At 39.5% G+C, this 20,550-nt stretch overlaps 1 protein-coding gene across 5 annotated transcripts in view; it reads right to left on the reverse strand.

The window, feature by feature from the left end:
• Rfx (regulatory transcription factor Rfx) overlaps positions 1-20,550 on the reverse strand; it is a 560,573-nt gene that overhangs the window by 186,436 nt on the left and 353,587 nt on the right. For all 5 annotated transcript variants that reach the window (XM_067136615.2, XM_067136614.2, XM_067136617.2 and 2 more), the window contains 2 exons: positions 20,125-20,242; positions 5,364-5,463 (listed from right to left, as the gene is read on the reverse strand). In XM_067136615.2, the coding sequence (XP_066992716.1) occupies positions 5,364-5,463; positions 20,125-20,242 (218 nt within the window). The remainder of the gene's footprint in view (positions 1-5,363; positions 5,464-20,124; positions 20,243-20,550) is intronic.

Consider the following 20,550-nt stretch of genomic DNA (forward strand, 5'->3'; position numbering starts at 1 on the left):
CAGTAGTAAGCAGCACTGATTGTGTGTCGCTCATGCAAAAATCAATCAGCAAAATGCCTCGCCAATCGAAAAAACCGGTTGAAAGAACCTTGCCAGCTGAAAGTCGAGTCTTGACTTTCACTGGTGCTGCCTCCCCTTTCCTCCGCCACAGCTCACTGGCTTGTTTGGATTCGGGAGCGGAGTGGTGGACCCATGTTTCATCGCAGGTGATGATCCGACTCAAAAATGCATCACCTTCTTTCACAAAACTTGCTGTAAGCCTCTGACAGACCTCCAAACGTCTCAACTTCAGATTTTCGGTCAAACGGTGAGGGACCTGTCTGGAACACACTTTACGGAACTGTAGATCGTTTGTGATATCATCATCAATAATGTCTTTAACCACACGAATGTCTCCGTTTGTAATGCTCGTCTGAGGACAGCGATTATGTTGCTGATTTTCTATATGTTCTCGTCCTTCCTTGAACTTTTTATGCCAGGCAAACACATGCGTCCTTGCCAATCACCGAACTGTGCAGTCAATCTCTGGCAAATTTCAACCATTGTAACTCCTTCACTAGCAAGAAATGTTATAATTATGTGTTGCGCAGTGGGGGGGTGCACCTGTTGCTCTGACAACGTGAGCATTACTGACAAAACGGCAGAAAATATCTAACAGCACGCTCTCCCCACTCCTAACGGTACCACCTAAGCATAGCAGAAGCGCAGGGCCAGTCCTACCAACTGTTGATGTTGAACTGACACTATAAACACGACGAAGACCCAGTGCGGTGGATTTGGTCAAAACTAGCAAAGACTGCCAGGAACTGGACCCGGACCTCTTACAGATAACACACATATAAGAGACACAAATAAATAAAAATATAACAGGAATAGGGGCAAGAACATAAATTTATTATGAAAAGAAAATCAAAAAAAAGGATGCATAGGCGAAACAGAGGGGCCAAAATCAAATAGATTATATTAATCATACCTGGCCCATAATCAAAATACACAAGATTCACAGTTTCTCGCACCTTCACACTCGCTTACCTTCATAAAAGACATGATGAAAAGTTAGGTACAAGGGCTTGGCATCCACCATCATTAAATGAAGAACATAAATTTAGGTGGGTACAAAGTAATTTTTTTTATGCACGTCAGGTCTAAACAGCCATAAGTTTAGGGAGTAACAGCACCTTATCATAACATTCTCCCTTTAAATTCATAAGGTAAGACATAAAGCTCTCAACTTTAAAAATCCACATACCCCAAGAATACAAGATCAATAAGTAAAAGAGCTTAAAACGGGAGAAGAGGGAAGAGTGCACCGAGCTCATAAAATTAAAGCAAAGAGAAAAGGGGAAATTACCATGGTTTCACGCCAAACAACATAGATAAAATGGAAAGCCATCCTGCAAAGAATAAAACATATTACGCTATAAAACAGGTAAAGAAAGCCAATGCCGGGCTGAGTGGCTCAGACGGTTAAGGCGCTGGCCTTCTGACCCCAACTTGGCAGGTTCAATCCTGGCTCAGTCCAGTGGTATTTGAAGGTGCTCAAATACGTCAGCCTCGTGTCAGTAGATTTACTGGCACGTAAAAGAACTCCTGCGGGACTAAATTCCAGCACCTCGGCGTCTCCGAAAACCGTAAAAAGAGTAGTTAGTGGGACGTAAAACAAATAACATTATTAAGAAAGCCAATGACGGCAATGTGAAATGAACAATTAATAAGTAAACTAGACACAAAAGGTATCACGGATCCAAGAGTCAGAACCACCCACGCTCACGCAGAGAACAAGGGGTTAGGTCACCGAATAAAGGGACATATAAGAATTTCAACACACAGCACATAACAAAATAAACAACCGCTCTCAAGCTTAGACAGTACGAACCAGAAAGTGGTCCAACTAAGAGACGGAGTGTCTCCAACACCAAAACACACAGAAACAGGCCAATCGCATTGTTAGCTTGTATTCATACCATGCCTATGTAGTGGACACGAATTATACAAAACAAGTGGAATGTTAATGAGGCGACATGAGTAAAAGGTCTCTGTGGCACACAGCAAACAATATATATATATATATATATATAAAATAAAATAAAAACCACACACGCGCGCGCGCACACACACGCGCATGCACGCGCGCGAATCCGTGTTACCTTCTGTTCTCTAAATAAACGTACCAGATTGGTAAAGAAAAATACCGAAAGAAGCGTGTCAAATCAAAGTTAACACACAAATAAATTAGAAACACACATAATGAGGGAAGCCTTTCTAACCCAAACAAGGTGAGCACAGAACAAAGCAATAATAAAACCAAGAGAAGATTAAAGAAAAATATATATCTCAATTACATAAGCAATTAACATTCTCGAAAGGTCGAGATATGTACAAAGACGTCTTGAATCTCTTAAAATATCTTTTATATGCCACAAAGGCGACTTGGAAATCCAATCCTTCCATCATCTCAAGTCAAAACTCCCCTCACAACCAACCAGAAAGATAACCCAACAAGGCGGGGCAGAAAAGAAATGCTTTGAACTATGTTAACGCATTAGATGCCATCCACCGGAATAAGGAAAGATTGCGTAGTGGTAACAACACATGATGGGAAAGATTAACAGTTTACAATAGATACAAGAGTTCGCTAGGACGTGAAGACTTCAGAAAAGGCAAACGTACCATAAAATGATATGGTGCGGTCGAATGTTCAGGAACAAAAATCCTGTTTATATCTGATCGACCTTTGTAGATGAGCAAAGACGTTCTGCCTGATGTAATGCACAAAAAGTCATTGATATGGGTTGAACTCCATAAAGACTGGACCGGGGAAATCTGGAAGACTGTTGTGTTTTCTGATGAAAGCCATTTCGAATATTTTAGTCAGTGTGTTCCATTTGTCACAAAGAGAACATATCACAAACCAATATTTAACTAGCACCTAAATATCCATAAAAAGTGATGTTTTAAGGAAGTTTTATCCACAAGAGGCAAGTACTGTCAAAGGATGAAAAGTGATCAATACATAGAAATCCTTTGAAGAAGAGTAGTGTCTGAGTTACAAAAACTCTCCATATGGTGATGGTGTCATTCAGCAACACATCTTGCACCACATCACTCATCCAAAAAGTTAAAACAAATCCTTTGTGACAATAAGATCCAAGTACTCCCTTGGCCAGATAACTCCTGGTATCAATTCAATCAAAAATGTCTTCTTCGACTCCAGCCTGGTCGGGTATGGGGCTGTGAATTGTGTCGCCTGTGTGGATTTGGCACTGTTTTACAGCTGGAAGCCCTTCCTAATGCCGATCCTACGTACAGGGATGTATTCACTACTGTGCATTAATTGGTAGTGTGGTATGTTGTGTGCGTATGAAGCAGATGAGTGTGATGGAACCAACACGAACACCTAGTCAAGGAAAGACTGAGACAGATCAATGAAAGTAACAAAATTGCTCTAGCCCATACCAGAAGACATACTACACTGTAAACACTAGGTATTTCCAGCAAAGGCATCAAGATATAGCATATATTTTTTGATTCAGGCAGTCAAATGGACTGTATCGCTATTGACCTATCCACGGCTATTGATAAGGCACATCATGGGAGACTGCTGACGAAAATGAGGGCTACTGGACTAATCAAAAGAGTGGTTGAATGGGTGGCCACATTTCTAGGAAACAGAACTCAGAGAATTGGACTAGGTGAAGCATCATCTGATCCTGTAACAATTAAAAGAGCATTCCTGCAAACAATATGATTGGACCTTTATGTTTTCTTCATCATCCTCCTCTTTTCCCCTTATCCAGCTCCTGCCAGGTCGAAGCACTTATGGAACTTCTCCACCTTCCTCTCTCCTTCCATCATTTTGTCCCAGTGCAGGTTTCTTCTTCTTGCACTCCTTTTTATTGAATCGATCCACCTTGTTCTAGGTCTTCCTCTCACTCTCTTTACCTTGAACTTAATCTCCATCGTCTGTTTTGGTAATCTTTCCTCCCCCCATCCCGTTTACATGTCCAAACCACCTTAGTTTACTCCTATCAATTCTATCAATTTTTTTCACTTAGGTTTTTCATTCCGACCTCCTTTCTCACATCTTTGTTTCAAAATCTGTCTTTCCTTGTCTTTCCTATCATACTTCTTAGGTATTTTAATTCAATGGCTTGAATTCTACTCTCCTCCCTACTTTTCTTGGTCCAGGTTTTAGCTGCATAGGTCAATATGAGTGCATAATACATTTTGTACATTATCTCTTTCCACTTCCTTTTATTCTTTATCTTTTTACAACTTTCTTTACGTCGCACCAATAATACAGATAGGTCTAAATGGTGATGATGGGATAGGAAAGGCCTAGGAGTGCAAAGGAATCAGCCGTGGCCTTAATTAAAGTACATCCCCAGCATTTGCCTGATGTGAAAATGAGAAACCATGGAAAACCATATTCAGGGCTGCTGACAGTAGGGCTCGATCCCAGTATCTCTTTACCCTTCCTTGGTACCTCCTTATTTCAGACAAGGTTTCTTACACTCTGACAGATTGCATAGCCCTGTTGTACCCTCTTGCTAATCTCCATGTCCAGCCTTGTACAATATTCTGCATTGATTCACTCCCTAGGTATTTGAAACTGTCAACAATTTCAAGGCTTTGAGCACCAAATTTCACAGCGCCTTTCTCTTGTCTTTGTCCTCTTGATATCACCATGGTCTTGCTTTTCTCTTTGCCACTACAGTACAGAAAAGCCAAGGAAAGACAGACTGAGAAACAAAGATGTGAGATTGGAAAATCTAAATGAGAGAATTGAGAGGAGTAAATTAATATGGTTTGGACATGTACAGAGGATGGAGAAAGAAAGAATACCAGAACAGATGATGGAGATGAAGTTTGACAGAAAGAGAGCGTGAGGGAGACCTAGAGCAAGCGGATCAATTCAATAAAGAGGAGTGCAAGAAGAAGAAACCTGGACTGGAACAAACTGATGGATGAGGAATGGTGGAAGGAGAGAGGAAAGACAGTAAGTGCTATAAATGCCCTGAGGTGGCAGGAGCTGGATAAGGGGAAAGGATGATGATGTTGGCTTTACATTCCACTAACTACTTTTACGATTTTTTGAGACGCCAAGGTGCTGGAATTTAGTCCTGCAGAAGTTCTTTCGCGTGCCAGTAATCCACCGACACCAGGCTGACATATGTGAACCCCTTCAAATACCACTGGACTAAGCCAGGATTGAACCTGCCACACTGGCAACAGAAGGCCAGCGCCTCAACTGTCTGAGCCATTCAGCCCGGCTAATGATAATCTTATAATCTGTACTGACCAGGTTTTTGTGCTCTTTAATAGGTTGTAACGAGCCTACAAGATAAGGTAAAAATACTTACCTGGCTATATGTAACTGCAGTGGTGTTCCCAGAGTAGTACTGCCCAGAAGCAGGGGTGTACATGGTACCTGTCTCTCCCACCGTGTACACCGGATAAGCCCTAAGTGAAACAAATGAATCGTCATTTTATAAATTACAAACAAAAGACTGCATCCAATATGTATAAAACTTATTGAAAGTAGGAATATGAAGAAAAGTGAAACCTATAAAGAACTTTTCCCTAAAACCTACAAGCTGAATAAACCTATCTGTACTGTAGTACATAATAATCAAATAAATTCACATATCAAATATACAACACAAACATATAATCAATAGTCTTTCACATCATATTTAGGGTATTGTAATGCAGTCAATTTCCTGCCCTAACTGTTGGAAAATTTATCTTAGAATCAACAATCAAATTAGCCATGGCCATCCAGAACATGTCAGAATATGTTGAACAAACAATTTATCATTAATCACCATTCAATTCAAATGGGCACAATTTACAATAGTCGATTACAATTACAACCATGGCCATTTAAAACAAAAATCTTTCAGCATCGCTCACAAGTGTTTGCCTTTTTCCTTCTGACATCCAGCAGAGCCTGTACCGCTTGATTTCTCCTACAGATCTCTGTCAACTCAGAGGTCTCTTCCCACCTGGTTGTCCAATGAAGGCTTGATATAGGCCATCATTCATAGGATATGTCCAAACCAACAATAATGAATGACAAAGAAAAAGTTCTATAGAAGACACCAAACCTCAAGTGTTTTTATCATGACACCTCTCCCAGCACTGACCAATCGGGTATTCGCAGTGTTGCCAAGTTAAAAAAAAGGCTCCTCTCAATTGCAGTGAAACTTAATTTGGAATATCATCACTGCTCAGACAGATTAATGACAATATAAGATGGTCAGTGAGTTATTGATATGGAGAACAGTTCTACGAAGGGACTGGAGAAATATTAGCATTTTTATCTGCAATTTAGTTTTTTGAGTTACAGCATATTAAATCGAAAGATAACTGGATGTGAAGATTAGATCCGTTTAAGATCTATGAGGTATATTTCTACAGTCAGTATTATCAGATCTACAAATAAGGCAAGCGTTACTCATATATACTTCCTCACCTCTCACTTTTGACTTAATTCTAGATAACAGAGTGTTGCTATTTCACTCCTAACTATTTCTACATCTATGTAGGAGGACATTGCCAGGCTGCTCTCATATGAGTAATATATTCTTCAAAAGTGTTCTGCATTCACTTGTTTCAGTATCTTGCGTTGTGTGTGAAGGTGTGTTTACTGTATACATGTCACTTAGTAAACCAAGTACAAGCACTGGTAACATGGTTGGAAAAGAGAAAGTGATATCAGGATGTCAGTCTTGGAACATAATATTAAGAAATGCTTCAGTGAAGGATTCAGAGCAAAACTTGATTTTGCAACATAAAGCAAATGGTAACAACAACAAAAATTGATTTTTCCAAAAGTCAAATTCTGATTGCTATAGCATATGGTGGAAATAAATCCACTGTATCACGTATGCGCCAGGAGTCCAAGAAGTCTAACTTGTGAGGTACTCCAAGTTTTTCAAACCCAGGAAACACATTAATTTTCCAAAAAGAGTCTCACACTTATATAACGTTGACAAAGATATTGTTCACAGGTTTGTCTTTGAATTATATGATGGGGAGAATTTCCACCTACTCATAAAATACCTGCAGTTCTGATGAAAAAGATATCTTACAATGGTTCCCCGTCCTCCACATGACGTATATTGAAAGGTGTGGGATTTCAGTACAGGAAGAATAACAATGGTCAGAAATTTTTAATGGAGAGAGGCGACATAGTTACAGCTAGAATAAAATTCTTACAATGGATGCATGAAATTAAGATTTCAAGGAACACAAGACCTAAACATTTCACAATCAAAAGCAGACAATTGAGTCTATCTGGCAAGATTCTGAAAATTATGGTGGTTTAAAAGTACCTGTGGAAGAGCAATGACAGCAAATCATCTACTACTACTACTACTACTACTACTACTACTACTACTACTACTACTACTACTACTACTACTACTACTACTACTACTACTACTACTACTACTACTACTACTACTACTACTACTACTACTACTACTACTACTACTACTACTACTACTACTACTACTACTACTACTACTACTACTACTACTACTACTACTACTACTACTACTACTACTACTACTACTACTACTACTACTACTACTACTACTACTACTACTACTACTACTACTACTACTACTACTACTACTACTACTACTACTACTACTACTACTACTACTACTACTACTACTACTACTACTACTACTACTACTACTACTACTACTACTACTACTACTACTACTACTACTACTACTACTACTACTACTACGTGCTGCTATTGAATGGCTGGTGTTGTTTAGTGCTCCGCGTATTTGCTTAATTAAGTGGTGTTTTAAAGGCTGTGTATGGATAAAATATATTGCGATTATAAGTGGAAGTGCTGCCCTTCAGAACGCGGTATTATCTCTCTTTGATGAGCTAAAGAGGCATCCCTTTTCTGACAAGGTAAATAGGCCATTTATATTGCTTTAAATGATTTAAGGTTATGTTTTCAAAGAGAAAAGAGAGTAGAGGTACTGAGAATAGAAATGTCAAATCCAAAGAGGTTGAAATAGACGTAGAAAACCAAAGAGATACTATGTCGGATGAGGAGCTGGACGTAACCATGGAACTACAGAGTACGAAGACTATAAACCAAAGAGTAGGATTAGAAGAGATGCGACTAGAAATTGATAAGTTAGTCAAGCATAGTGAAGACTTATTAGCATTAGTTAAGATGACTCCCAATACCAAAGCGGAGATAAAGAAAGGTATTAAAGAAATGGGACAAATGGCAGAAATAATCCGTAGTCGTTCGTGGGAATGGGAACAATTTGATGTGAATGAAGATCCAAAGGCTAGGAGTGATTTGGAACAGGGCACTACCTCCAGTAAGAAAATAACCCGTGATGTTGGGACACAGGCGCAATTCAGTGACAGAGTGCTAGATATAGAGCAGACCCTCTTGGAAGCTACGTGCTTTGACGAGTTTGCGAAGCTATTGGATAAGGAATGGCCTGACTGTGTTTACAGTAACACGCACGTCATCTCCGGAAATATAGGGAAATTGACTGATTGGGATATATCAATGGTTGTAAATCCCAAACATCTTACAGAGGAGGATGGAATTATGAGAAGCATGAAGAATATGCCTACAGAAATCTCTGACTTGCTGAACTCTAATCTGGAGGAAGGTAAGACGGAATTCCTGCGCACTGTTACGCAAACCTACACGAGTCGAGGAGGAGAGCGGGAGAAGCTGCGATATGTATATGTAATACCATATTCATTTAATCAGGATGGAGTAAATGACCTGCAGAGCCTGTATTCATGCCTCAGCCACTGGAGAGAGATAACTGAGACTCATGCAAGAAAGAAGGTGCTGATAACTATCCCGGATACCCTTGATCGGAATTATATAAGGAAAATCTTGGAATGGATGTTTCGTAAGAGTGATATTGAAATAGGGTGCTTGGAATCGGGTAAAACGCAGGTAAAACAGGCTGTTTCTGTGGGATTAACATCGAAAAAGAAATCCTTAAATGATAATACTCAGGAAACGGTTACGTGCAAAAGCTGCGGGGAAAAACGTACGCTGAATTGCTTAAAACAGTAAAGGAAGGAGTAAACATCGAAAAAATTGGTGTTAAAATAAAACGAATAAGGAAAACGGCAAAGGATGACCTTATACTTACTGTAGAAGGCAAAGGAAAGGCTGACGTATTACAACGTGAGATAACTAAAAACGTCAAGGAAATAGAGGTTTCAACAAAAAGGAAGGAGACAACAATTCTAGTGTACGGTATGGATCCGGATTTAAATGAAAACTATCTCAGAGCAGCACTCTCCTTAGAAGCTGCTGTCGAAGAATCTCAGATCAATATTACGTCCGTAAGACCGGGGAGGTTCGGAAATCTGAATGCTACCGTAATATTGCCAACGGAACCATCGAAAATACTGTTAAAGAAAAAGAAAATAAATGTGGGATGGGCAACCTGTATGGTGAAGGAAAAAGTTACAGTTGCAAGGTGTTTTAAATGTCTTGGATTTGGACATAAAGCGCCACACTGCGACGTTAAGGATGACCGGTCATGGAGCTGTCTAAATTGTGGACAAGAAGGCCATTTGGCGAAGGATTGTGGGAACATTTCGTTTTGTACCATGTGCCAAGTGGAGGGCCACCGCTCAGATCAAATGAAATGCCCTACTTACAGGAAGCTAATATTAGAGGCAAGGAAGTTGAATTTAAACGACCAATAATGGACATACTGCAGGAGAATCTCATGAGGAAATCCGACAGTCATGACATCATGTATGCGACAGCCTTGGAAAAGAAAGTAGACTTAGTGCTTGTTAGCGAGCCAAACTGAAGGAGAGTAGCCGAAGGTGGTTGGTTCACGGACAAAAGATGTGATGTAGCTGCATATTTTTTAAATGATAAGTTGGAGGTGCTAAGCATAAGGGCAGAAGAAGGATATTTGTGTATTCAACTTCAGCAATATCAGATTTATTGTTGTTATATCTCTCCTAACATCCCTTTTGATATTTTCAAAGCTGAAGTAGATGCAATAGTTCAGGACTGCATGGTGTCAGGTATTGAATCTATCATTCTCGGAGACCTAAATGTCAAGTCGCCTCTGTGGGGGGCACCAACTGCAGATCGTAGGGGAGAATATTGGGCAGAATGGATAGCGACCCTAGACTTGGTAGTTCACAACACTGGAATCTTACCAACTTTTTCCAGAGGGAACTCAGAGTCTTTCATAGACGTCACCTGCTCAACGCAGGGTATAGCATCATTCATTGTTGACTGGGAAGTTATGGAAGATGAATCTCTCAGCGACCATCGTTTTATTTACTTTCAAGTTAAGGGATCGAAGAAGCTTAATGATATCACGAAAACGGTGTGGAACTATAATTGGGAAACTTTTAAAATTGCAATCGAGTGGATGTCACAAACTGTAGATACAGTGCAACATACTCTAAAAGATGTAACTGCTGTTCTTAAAGATGCTTGTAGGACCAGCCGATTGAGGGGATCAACAAAATATAAAACACGAGTCCCTTACTGGTGGAACAATGAAATAGACATGCAAAGGAAAGACTGCAATCGCAAGAGACGAATTCTTACAAGATCTAGGAAAAAAATCAGCCAGGTCAACTTAATACAATTAGAAGCTGACTATAAGGCATCAAAGAGGCAACTAATGAAGCTAATAAAGGATTCTAAGAGAAATCTCTGGCAAAAGCTATGCGAAGATCTAGACAGTGATATCTGGGGAGCGGGATATAAGATAGTGACCGGTCAAATAATCAACAGGGTACCAGTTCAGCTCCCAGTTGATAGAAGGAAAGCCATAGCAATGGAGTTGTTCCCTTGTACTAATGACAGACTTGAAACGGAATCAGATTTTTGTGTTGCAGAACCGTTCACTGTGGTTGAGTTACAAGAGGTAGCACGCAATATGAAGACTGGTAAGGCACCAGGTGTAGATGGAATCCCACCAGAAGTCATCAAGTATGCAGTTGAGGTGGCACCTGGTTGGATCTTATCAGTCTTCAATGGTTTATTAAAAAAGCGTGAATTCCCCGATGAGTGGAAAGTAGCCAAGCTAGTGCTGTTATTGAAGGCAGGGAAACTATCATTAGATCCATCAGCATACAGGCCACTTTGCTTATTAAACACCTTGAGCAAACTTTACGAAGGATTGATTAAAACTAGACTGGAGAAAGAACTTGAACAACAGGGAGGACTTTCTTCGAACCAGTTTGGATTTAGAAAGGGTAGAACCACAACCCAAGCTATTGAGAGTGTGATTCAAATACAGGCAGAAAGCAGTGAGAAATGGGCTGCCTTGATAACACTAGATGTCAAAAATGCTTTTAACACTGCTTCTTGGAGCATTATTTTGAGAGAACTTCATAGGATGAACATTTCTCAGTATCTACAACAAATAATCGTTAAGTACTTCAAAGGACGAAGAATACTATTTCATGATTTAGAAGATCTTGAAATGAGTGCTGGCGTTCCACAGGGATCTGTCCTAGGACCCACCTTGTGGAACATTCTATATGATGGTGTCTTACGCCTGCAGCTGACAAAAGGGACAACATCTATTGGTTATGCAGATGACCTTGCAATAGTGGTAATAGCAGAGAATGTAGAAGAACTGACCTTCCGAGTAAATGAATCACTGAGGCGAGTTAACCTTTGGATGGTAAATAATATGTTGAGATTGGCTCCACATAAGACTGAGGCTGTAATTTTGAAAGGTTCCAGGAATTGGAAAAATGTCCGTTTCTTATTAAATGATACAGTGATTATCCCAGGAAAGTCTGTACGATACCTTGGGGTTCTTATTGACAGGAATTGCACATTTGGTGCACATGTGAAGGCAGTAACTCAAAAGGCAGAGAAGAAGGCATCGGCATTAGCCAGACTTATGCCTAACATCGGGGGACCAAGAACAGTTAAGAGAAAGATTATGTGCTCTGCAGTATATTCCATTTTACTTTATGCTGCACCTATCTGGCACAATGCACTCAGGAGGAAGATTCACCAAAGAGCTATGGAAAGAGTACAGAGGAAAATGCTGCTCAGAGTTACCTGTGCATATCGAACTGTTTCGACAGCAGCTTTACAAGTTGTAGCTGCCAGTATTCCCATTGACCTCTTCGTTGTAGAGAGAAAACTTTGGCATGAAAGGGGTGCAACAATATCTGCTGAAGAAAAGAAAGCCTCGAGGAACCAACTCTTACTAGACTGGCAAGACCCATGGGATGGCACAACCGATGTTGGCCAATGGACAAAAAAGCTAATACCAAACATAGGAGACTGGCTTAAATGTAGACATCGGCAGGTAGATTACTATCTGTCGCAGATCCTGACAGGACATGGAAGATTCGGCGTATACGCCACGAAGATGGGAAAGACGCAGGGAGATGGTTGTCGGTACTGTTCTGAAAGGGATACAGTAGAACACACTTTTTTCTACTGTGTTCAATGGGAAGAAGAACGAAGGAAAGCCTGCCAACAACTTGGCCGACAACTCACGCCAGGGAATCTGGTTCAGATTATGTTAGAGAGCCCGTCTGCCTGGAACACAGTAAAGGCAATGGCGACAAGCATTATGGGGATGAAGGAGAAAGAAGAACTTAATAATATACATCACTCCATTCTGATGTCATGCCGACAAGCAGTTCCAGAATGGTCTGAGTGAAGAGGGCAGGGGTTTTTAGCTGGTGGAAATCCAACTCCCACACAGAGTGGTGTCTTTAAAAGATTTTCCCCTGCCACAACAAAAAAACTACTACTACTACTACTACTACTACTACTACTACTACAATGGACAAAGCAAGTTATCACTCAGTTGTCAGTCATCAATAACATTCCAAATTCCTCCAGAAAGGAGGCAGATACTCAAAAGTATCCATACACTCCTTGGTACGAATGGAAGTAGAGCCACCAAGTGAGTAGGCCATGGGGTTTGGGTCATATAGCTGTGAACTTGCGTTTGGTAGATGGTGGGTTCAAATCCCTCTGACGGCAGACCGGAAGATGGTGTTCCATTGTTTACCATTCCCATACCTGGCAAATGCTGGGACTGTACCTTAATTAAGGCCACAGCCGCTAACCGAATCCCATCCTTGCATCGCCAGAGATGTGTTGGTCCGATGTTAAACTACCAACAAAGAAAAAAGTAGAGCCCAGATGTCACTACACCCACCACTGCTTCTACAACAGGTGATTGAGAGCTCGAAGTTATTCAGAGCTTCACAATACCTGTAGAATGGGTAGAAAGGGGGAGTTCAGTGATAACAAACGAGGAATGCCACTTTAGTAAGCAGTCTGACAGAGCCATTTCCACCCTTCTCAAATTGCCCAAGTTAACTGTCAGAGACATGATTGGGAAGTAGAAACGAAAACACAACCATAACAAAACCATAGCCCAGTAGGTCACATGTGTTGACCAACACACACCATCAATCATTGAAGAAGGTGGTACAGGAAAATTGCACATCATGTGATACCATCACCCATGAATTCCACAATGCTACTAATTGTGCTGCTGGCACCATGACTGTGTCACAAGATACATAGGGACTCGGAATGACTGCTCAAGCACCTCCCTATAAATTACACATTATGCTGGTGAAAGCAAAGATCGCACTCAGTGGCCTAAAGATGACTGCTCAAAAATGGTCTGTTTCTATGGCAATGATCCCAATACTGCTATATTTCAAGGAGGCTATAGTCATATTGCATGCCTTAGCTTGCTCTCAGCCACTTTTGTGATATCACTTAGAGTGCTACTGTATTATCTGTATTGCTTTAAGTGTTTGTTTTCTAAATATTATTTTTGTTAACACTTTATTTTTATTAGTTCATCAGTGTCTAGTTTACAATTTTCCTAGTTTTATTCTTTAGTGTGCTGTTAACAATCTGTGTTAAATAATAAAAAATATTAATGTGGGTAGTGCTCTATTCTGTATTATAACTTAAGTTCCTCATGACTGGCTGATGGACATAAGATATACCCTGACTGCAATTTTTATATTTTATGTATTTGTTGATGTTAATTATCAGCAGTTGATGATTCTGTTACCGATTATGAGATCTCATATTTATCTGCAATGACGTGTCATGTCTTAAATGCAAAACTATTAGCACAACCTTAGGAATGGGTCAAAGCTTTTTGAATTCCATTAAGGATACACATTTTATTAAACACTCATCCTGTATTTAAGGATGATATATAGCAGGAGTAGGTAACTATGAAAATGCAGCACACCTCGTAGTTACTCCTTTTGCCACCCAAATGTCAGACTCCAACCCTCATGTGCCCAATTATATAGATCAAATAGTAGTCTGTATCATCGATAAATCCTCGGAATACCTTCACATTCCTAAGAGATTTCCTGAATTCAAAGTTGGTTATGATATAGTGATATCATTTGGAGTGACATTGTGTAACAGTGAATAGACTTATGCTTGAAGAAAGTATTCATAACTGCTAATCCCATACTAGCACAGTCCAGTACATGCTCCCCATTCCTGTTAGCTTTCATATCTTCTTCACATTTACCCATCACCTTCTCATATCCTTCAGTTCTACTTCCAGCTAAGATGTTAGAATTTCATCCCATAGGACTTTTATGTGCCAGTAAATCTGTCAACATGAGGTCAATGTATAAGCTCAGAAGGCCAACACTCTACCATCAGAGATACTTGGCCCAGCTCAATAAGACGTAATGGATACAAAAAACATATAGATAACACTTTATTATGTACACACTATTGCACACAGATAGTCATCCCACTAAATTTTGAAGTAAGCAAGCTTCCAAAATTACACAAACGTTGATTTTGTAAATCATCGTCGAAGGACCTCCAGTTTTTAAGTGGAATGTGATTCACAGGAATATACTTTTCATTTCAAACATTCCATATGCAGACGACAGGATTTAAACTGCAGCTGTCTTGGCTTTGGTTAGAAGTCAGTGACAGAGTTCCTTGGCTATCATTTCCTCTCCAATAAAGCATGATCACTACTGCTGAAAAAAATGCAGCAAAACAACCTGGCTACTGTCAGGTTAATGGACAATTGGTAATTGGAACAAGGAAAAGAGAGACTTGAAACAGCATTATATAAGGTGCAGTGCATTCACTACAAAGCATCCCTGAAATAACATTTCTCCTGAATTTCTCAGTTTCAAGAATATCCCCAGAATGGAACAATGAACAGCAAACATCATCACCATATTTGTGCAATAAAGTCACTCATCAATGAGAGATGTCGGAACAGACATACACACAGATCTCACATACTGCAAATCGCATAAAAATCAATCTTGAAGGGCATAAGATATGAACAAACCATTAGTTTTAACTTGTTGAAAAATGTGACGCAACAGCCAACAGAAAGATCAGGTACCACTAACATAAATTAAGAATGAAAGAGAGCACTTCTTGAGTAGATACAGCAATATCAGCGCTAAACTACTAAGTGAAATGGAAGGGAAAAAATAGTTGCTTGGTCTGACAAGTCAATGTTGGTACTGCATCATGCAGGAGTAGTGTGTAAAATCTGATTTTTAACGAACAATCAAATTCCTCAATCCATCATGTCTGGCAACTACTGTACTATCTGTATCTGAGGAGAAATGGTGACAGTTTGTAGGTACGGCACGAGTAACAGATAGTACACTCTTACCTACAAGTATTAATCGTGACAGACAACGTGAGCTCCTGCATATTCCTTATTAAATTGTTCATTATGCAGTACTTATCAAATATTATAAATGTATAACTAAAGCACAATTGGTCTACCACTTCGAAACTTTATGACACCACCTCAATTCACAAGAGTCACCGCGGACGGAACCGATGTTTATTGTCAGGTCTTGAGACTTGGGATTAGGCGCATGTGCGGGAGCCATGCTTACACCTCGCACCTCTTACCCCGCATCCATGTGACTTCTCATCAGATGACTATAATACTGAGCAAGACATATTGTCGACATTCAGGCAGAAGTGACTAAGTCCTTTTTTTTTTTTTTTTTTTCAAATTTGAGTTAAATGCACTACTGGGGTAAGAAAACACATTCTACACGAGGGCGTGATCGTTATTTTAACAGAACAAATCATTTTGGGGGTACAGGTACCCTAATGTGAAGTCCATTTTTGAAGATTGACGTACAGACAAAAGTGACTAAGTGGACAATCAATCACTTAATATGTATCACTTGTATCATAGTAGAAGGCATTGCAAAAAGAACTAGCCCAAAAGGTATGATAGCCTTGCAGTAACACAGAATCATATATCACCCATTTATCTCAAAACTATGTTTTCGGACTTAGTAACTCCTGCCAGAACACCGACAATATTTTCTCTTTTGAACCCAAAGATCGCATCTGAATGCCATACTTATCATAAACATTACTAATCATGATGCGCATTTTTATACTCAGATTGATGGTTAATTCCTGAAGGCAAATGCACCTTCACAGGAAGCCATATAACTATGCAATGGTTTCAGAAATATGAAATACTTTTACAGCATTTGGCATGTTCTAGACAAGCTAGAAAGAGCATTTTGCCACAGCCCTACACCCCTAAACACATTTACATGGAAAATTATTCCAATATCATGTTTCCAGCATTCAATGAATCCATGGCTAGAGGAATGCAGGAAATGTTAAAGGCCGAAGGAGGTTCCACAATAACTCTGTAAGTGCCTCAATAATTTACCAGTGTACATCAAAGAATGTATTTACAGACTTAAACTTTCAAATGCCATGAAAAAACTATTTCCAAAATGTATCCAACAAGGTGCATTTACAGTATTCATACAATGCACTTGGATAATTCACTGGCAAACATAACCTCATGCAATGAAAGAAAAAGAATTATTTTTTGCTAATTGCTTTACGTCGCACCGACACAGATAGGTCTTATGGCGACAATGGGACAGGAAAGGGCTAGGAGTGGGAGGGAAGCGGCCGTGGCCTTAATTAAGGTACAGCCCCAGCATTTGCCTGGTGTGAAAATGGGAAACCACGGAAAACCATTTTCAGGGCAGCCAACAGTGGGGTTCGAACCTACTATCTCCCGAATACTGGATACTGGCCGCACTTAAGCGACTGCAGCTATCGAGCTCGGTAAAGAATTATTCAAAGTCGCAGAGAAATCTATGCTGGCTCCCCTGTGCAAGTGCTTTATTCATTGGATTATTGTACTGTGTGCATTTTAGATGCCTTGTACTTGCACGGAAAGTATCTGATGCCCTTAAAACGTCATGGTTTATCAAACTTTCCTATGACGAGGGGAGGAAGTAGGAGGTCTCTCGCTTCTTCTTCTTATTCTTCTTCTTCTTCTTCTTCTTCTTCTTCTTCTTCTTCTTCTTCTTCTTCTTCTTCTTCTTCTTCTTCTTCTTCTTCTTCTTCTTCATTGTATTGATGGACTTCGCTCACGCGTTACATCCAGCCACCAGTCTTATATATAATAAAAGGGAAGTTTCGTGAATAAATGAGGTTGGGACAAGTTTATAACTGGATTAAGCCTGTAGGATATCTCTCTCTCACTTCCATTTGCATTGCACTACAGTACAGTGACTCATCTTGTACGATTTCCTGCCATGGCACTTCAAGTTCTCTTGTAATGCCAACCCTTGCCGCGTAACACAGTATTCGAAGAGCCATTAATGGATGCAATCACCTTGATTAACCATTTAAACCTTTCAAATGCCATGGAAAAAAAAAACCTATTTGGATAAATCAGTGGCAAACATGACCTTACGCAACAGAAGAAAAAAAAACACGATTCAAGGATGAGGACAAATTATGCTGGCTCCCCTTCTCCTCGCAAGTGCTTTATTTTTTTGGTTTACTATACTGTTTGCAGTTTTAGATGCCTTGTACCTGCACGGAAATTGTCCAACGCCCTTAAAACATCGTGGCTTATCGAATTTTCCTATGACGAGCTGACGAAGTCTTTTGCTTCCATCTGCATTGCAACACAGTACAGTACCACAAGTCCGTTTGGGCACGGCATTTAAAAAAAATGTAGTTTCATCATTATTGACAATATCGTTCGGTGCACACGAATTGATTATAATTATAAGCCAAACTTTTTTCCATCTGTCGGCATCGCCAGTTTTCACAGATTCTGCTTCTCCGCACACTGCCTGCTACGTGATATTGTGGCGTTCCTTAAAACGCTGAATACAAAAGAATTACGATTTCACTCGAACTTCAACTATGAAACACAATATAGACGCACCGAAGTGAAAGTGCGGAAAGCTACCGCTGCACATTCCGGAAGACACATTCTATCGTGACACAGAGAAATTTTTAATTTAAATTACTCTGTAAAATACTATTTTTTTAATGTAAAGGCAGTTTAGAATTAAAAGTCTCAATTGTTTTCAGTTTAAATATGACACATGGGGACAGTTTTCTTCCATCTGCGGGTACACAAAGCATAACTGTACACTCGACATCGAAAACTAGGTGAGCCAGGTGCGTGTTGGCAACCTTGACGCAAATAAAACCCGCACTCCAATTTCGTGCCTCAATATTTTTTTAAAAATACGCTGGGATTATTCGCATAAATGCGGTATGATAAAAATGACCCTCACAAACACCAAGTCAAAAGTGAAGTTCAGGAGTGATTTATCAGTAACATTCTAGATCAAAACAGGACTATGCCAGGGTGATGGACTCTCAACCCTACTGTTCAACTGCACTCTAGAAATGGTAATGACAGAGAATGGTTTAAGAAATGCCCCCCAAAAATACAAATAGGCAGGAAAATCAAAACAAACAGACTTGGTTTCGCTGACAACTGATTTAGAAGAAGCTAAAACAGATATATCAGATCTTCAAAACATTGGAAATAAAACTGGCCTTAAAATATTAATCAAAAAGCAGACATTATGTTCCAAAAACACACATCATTAAAAGAAATAAGCATAAATGATAATGAATTCAAAATTTTCACCCAATTCAAATACCTAGGAGAAGCAATAACAAACGACCTAAATAAAAAAAAAATTTTTTTTAAATCTTGGTCCAAATAAGAACAAACAAGCTTAACGTGGAACATCTACAAAATAAACAAACAAAAAAAAAATGGCCATCTATACATATAACTGAAACACTTCACAACACAGCTATAAAACCAGAAGCAACATATGCAGCAGAGACTCTCCTTCACCTGAACAACCAACCAAACACCAACATACTCCAGAAGATCAGAAGAAGAATTGGAAGAACCTGCATCAAACAAAATATTCCTGAAAGACGGAGAGTGGCGGATAGTACCCAACAAAGTCATGTGCAAAGAGTTGGAGCCCATAACTGATACAATGCGTAAGAGGAGAGTAGGACTCTTTGGACACACAATGAGAATGCAGGACTCAAGACTTCTGAAACAACTGGTACAGTTGAATCTCGATTCAAAATATACAACAGGATGCAAATGGATCACAGAAATAACAGAGGATCTGAAGGAAATTGGCCTTATACCAGAAACTCTACACATAATATAATTAAACAAAAAAATCCATGACACAAACATCCACTTTACACTTGGATGAAAAGAACTCGCAACACAAATATTTTCAACACCAGGAAGGACACAAAGATCAGAACACAGGAAAAAGTACTGGAAGGACCGCAAAGCCTGAATAGTCCCTTCCAAGAGACTAGGATAATGGACTAACTAAAGTGATCGTATGCAGTCATAAAATTGAAAGAAGAAGAAAGAATGTAATCTATCCAACTGCTTTGCACAAGTAATCTGAAGGACTTGGATAATTTGACCTACAAGGGTTGATATCTTTTGAAGACGAAGTGAGTGGCTGCATGGTTTGGGTCACATACCTGTCAGCCTATATTCGGGAGACAGTGGGTTCGAACCCCACTGTTGGCAGCTCTGAAGATGTTTTTCCGTGGTTTCCTATTTTCACAAGGCAAATACTGGAGCTGTACCTTAATTAAAGCCACAGTCATCATCACCATAAGATCTACCTGCATAGGTGCAAGGTAAAGAAAATTGATAAAAAAACACCACTTTGAATTAGATGAATTGCTGCCTATGGCTGGAGATTCTGAATTCATAATCCAAATTTACTAATAATACTCACATCTGTCCATTAGCGGCGGCATAGATGGCTTGCTCAGTTGAACCTTCTACATACTGGACATATGTGGGATGAACACCCTGAGATACTGCGTCGGAACCCACGGCGTCGGCCTCCGAAACTTTAACAAGATCAGTAATAATTAATGTATTTCTTTAAATAAAAACAGAAAATTTTAGAATACTTCAGAAAGTACGGCACTACATCCAAAAAAGTAACAAAATATGAAATTACTTCCAGGCTACATTACACATCAAAATTCTGCTTCAAACCAAATATGTGAAACATTAAGTTATAAAATAACTATAATCCTAGTTTTATGAGGCATGATTTTGTAACGTATTAAAACAAAGTACTTCCCTGCGTAAGTTATGATGATAATGACAGTTTGGCTTAATACCTTAACATTAAGGTTACAGTACAATAATG

The sequence above is a fragment of the Anabrus simplex genome, chromosome 1 (assembly GCF_040414725.1).
Source record: "Anabrus simplex isolate iqAnaSimp1 chromosome 1, ASM4041472v1, whole genome shotgun sequence".
In the NCBI taxonomy this organism is placed as follows: Eukaryota; Metazoa; Arthropoda; class Insecta; order Orthoptera; family Tettigoniidae; genus Anabrus; species Anabrus simplex.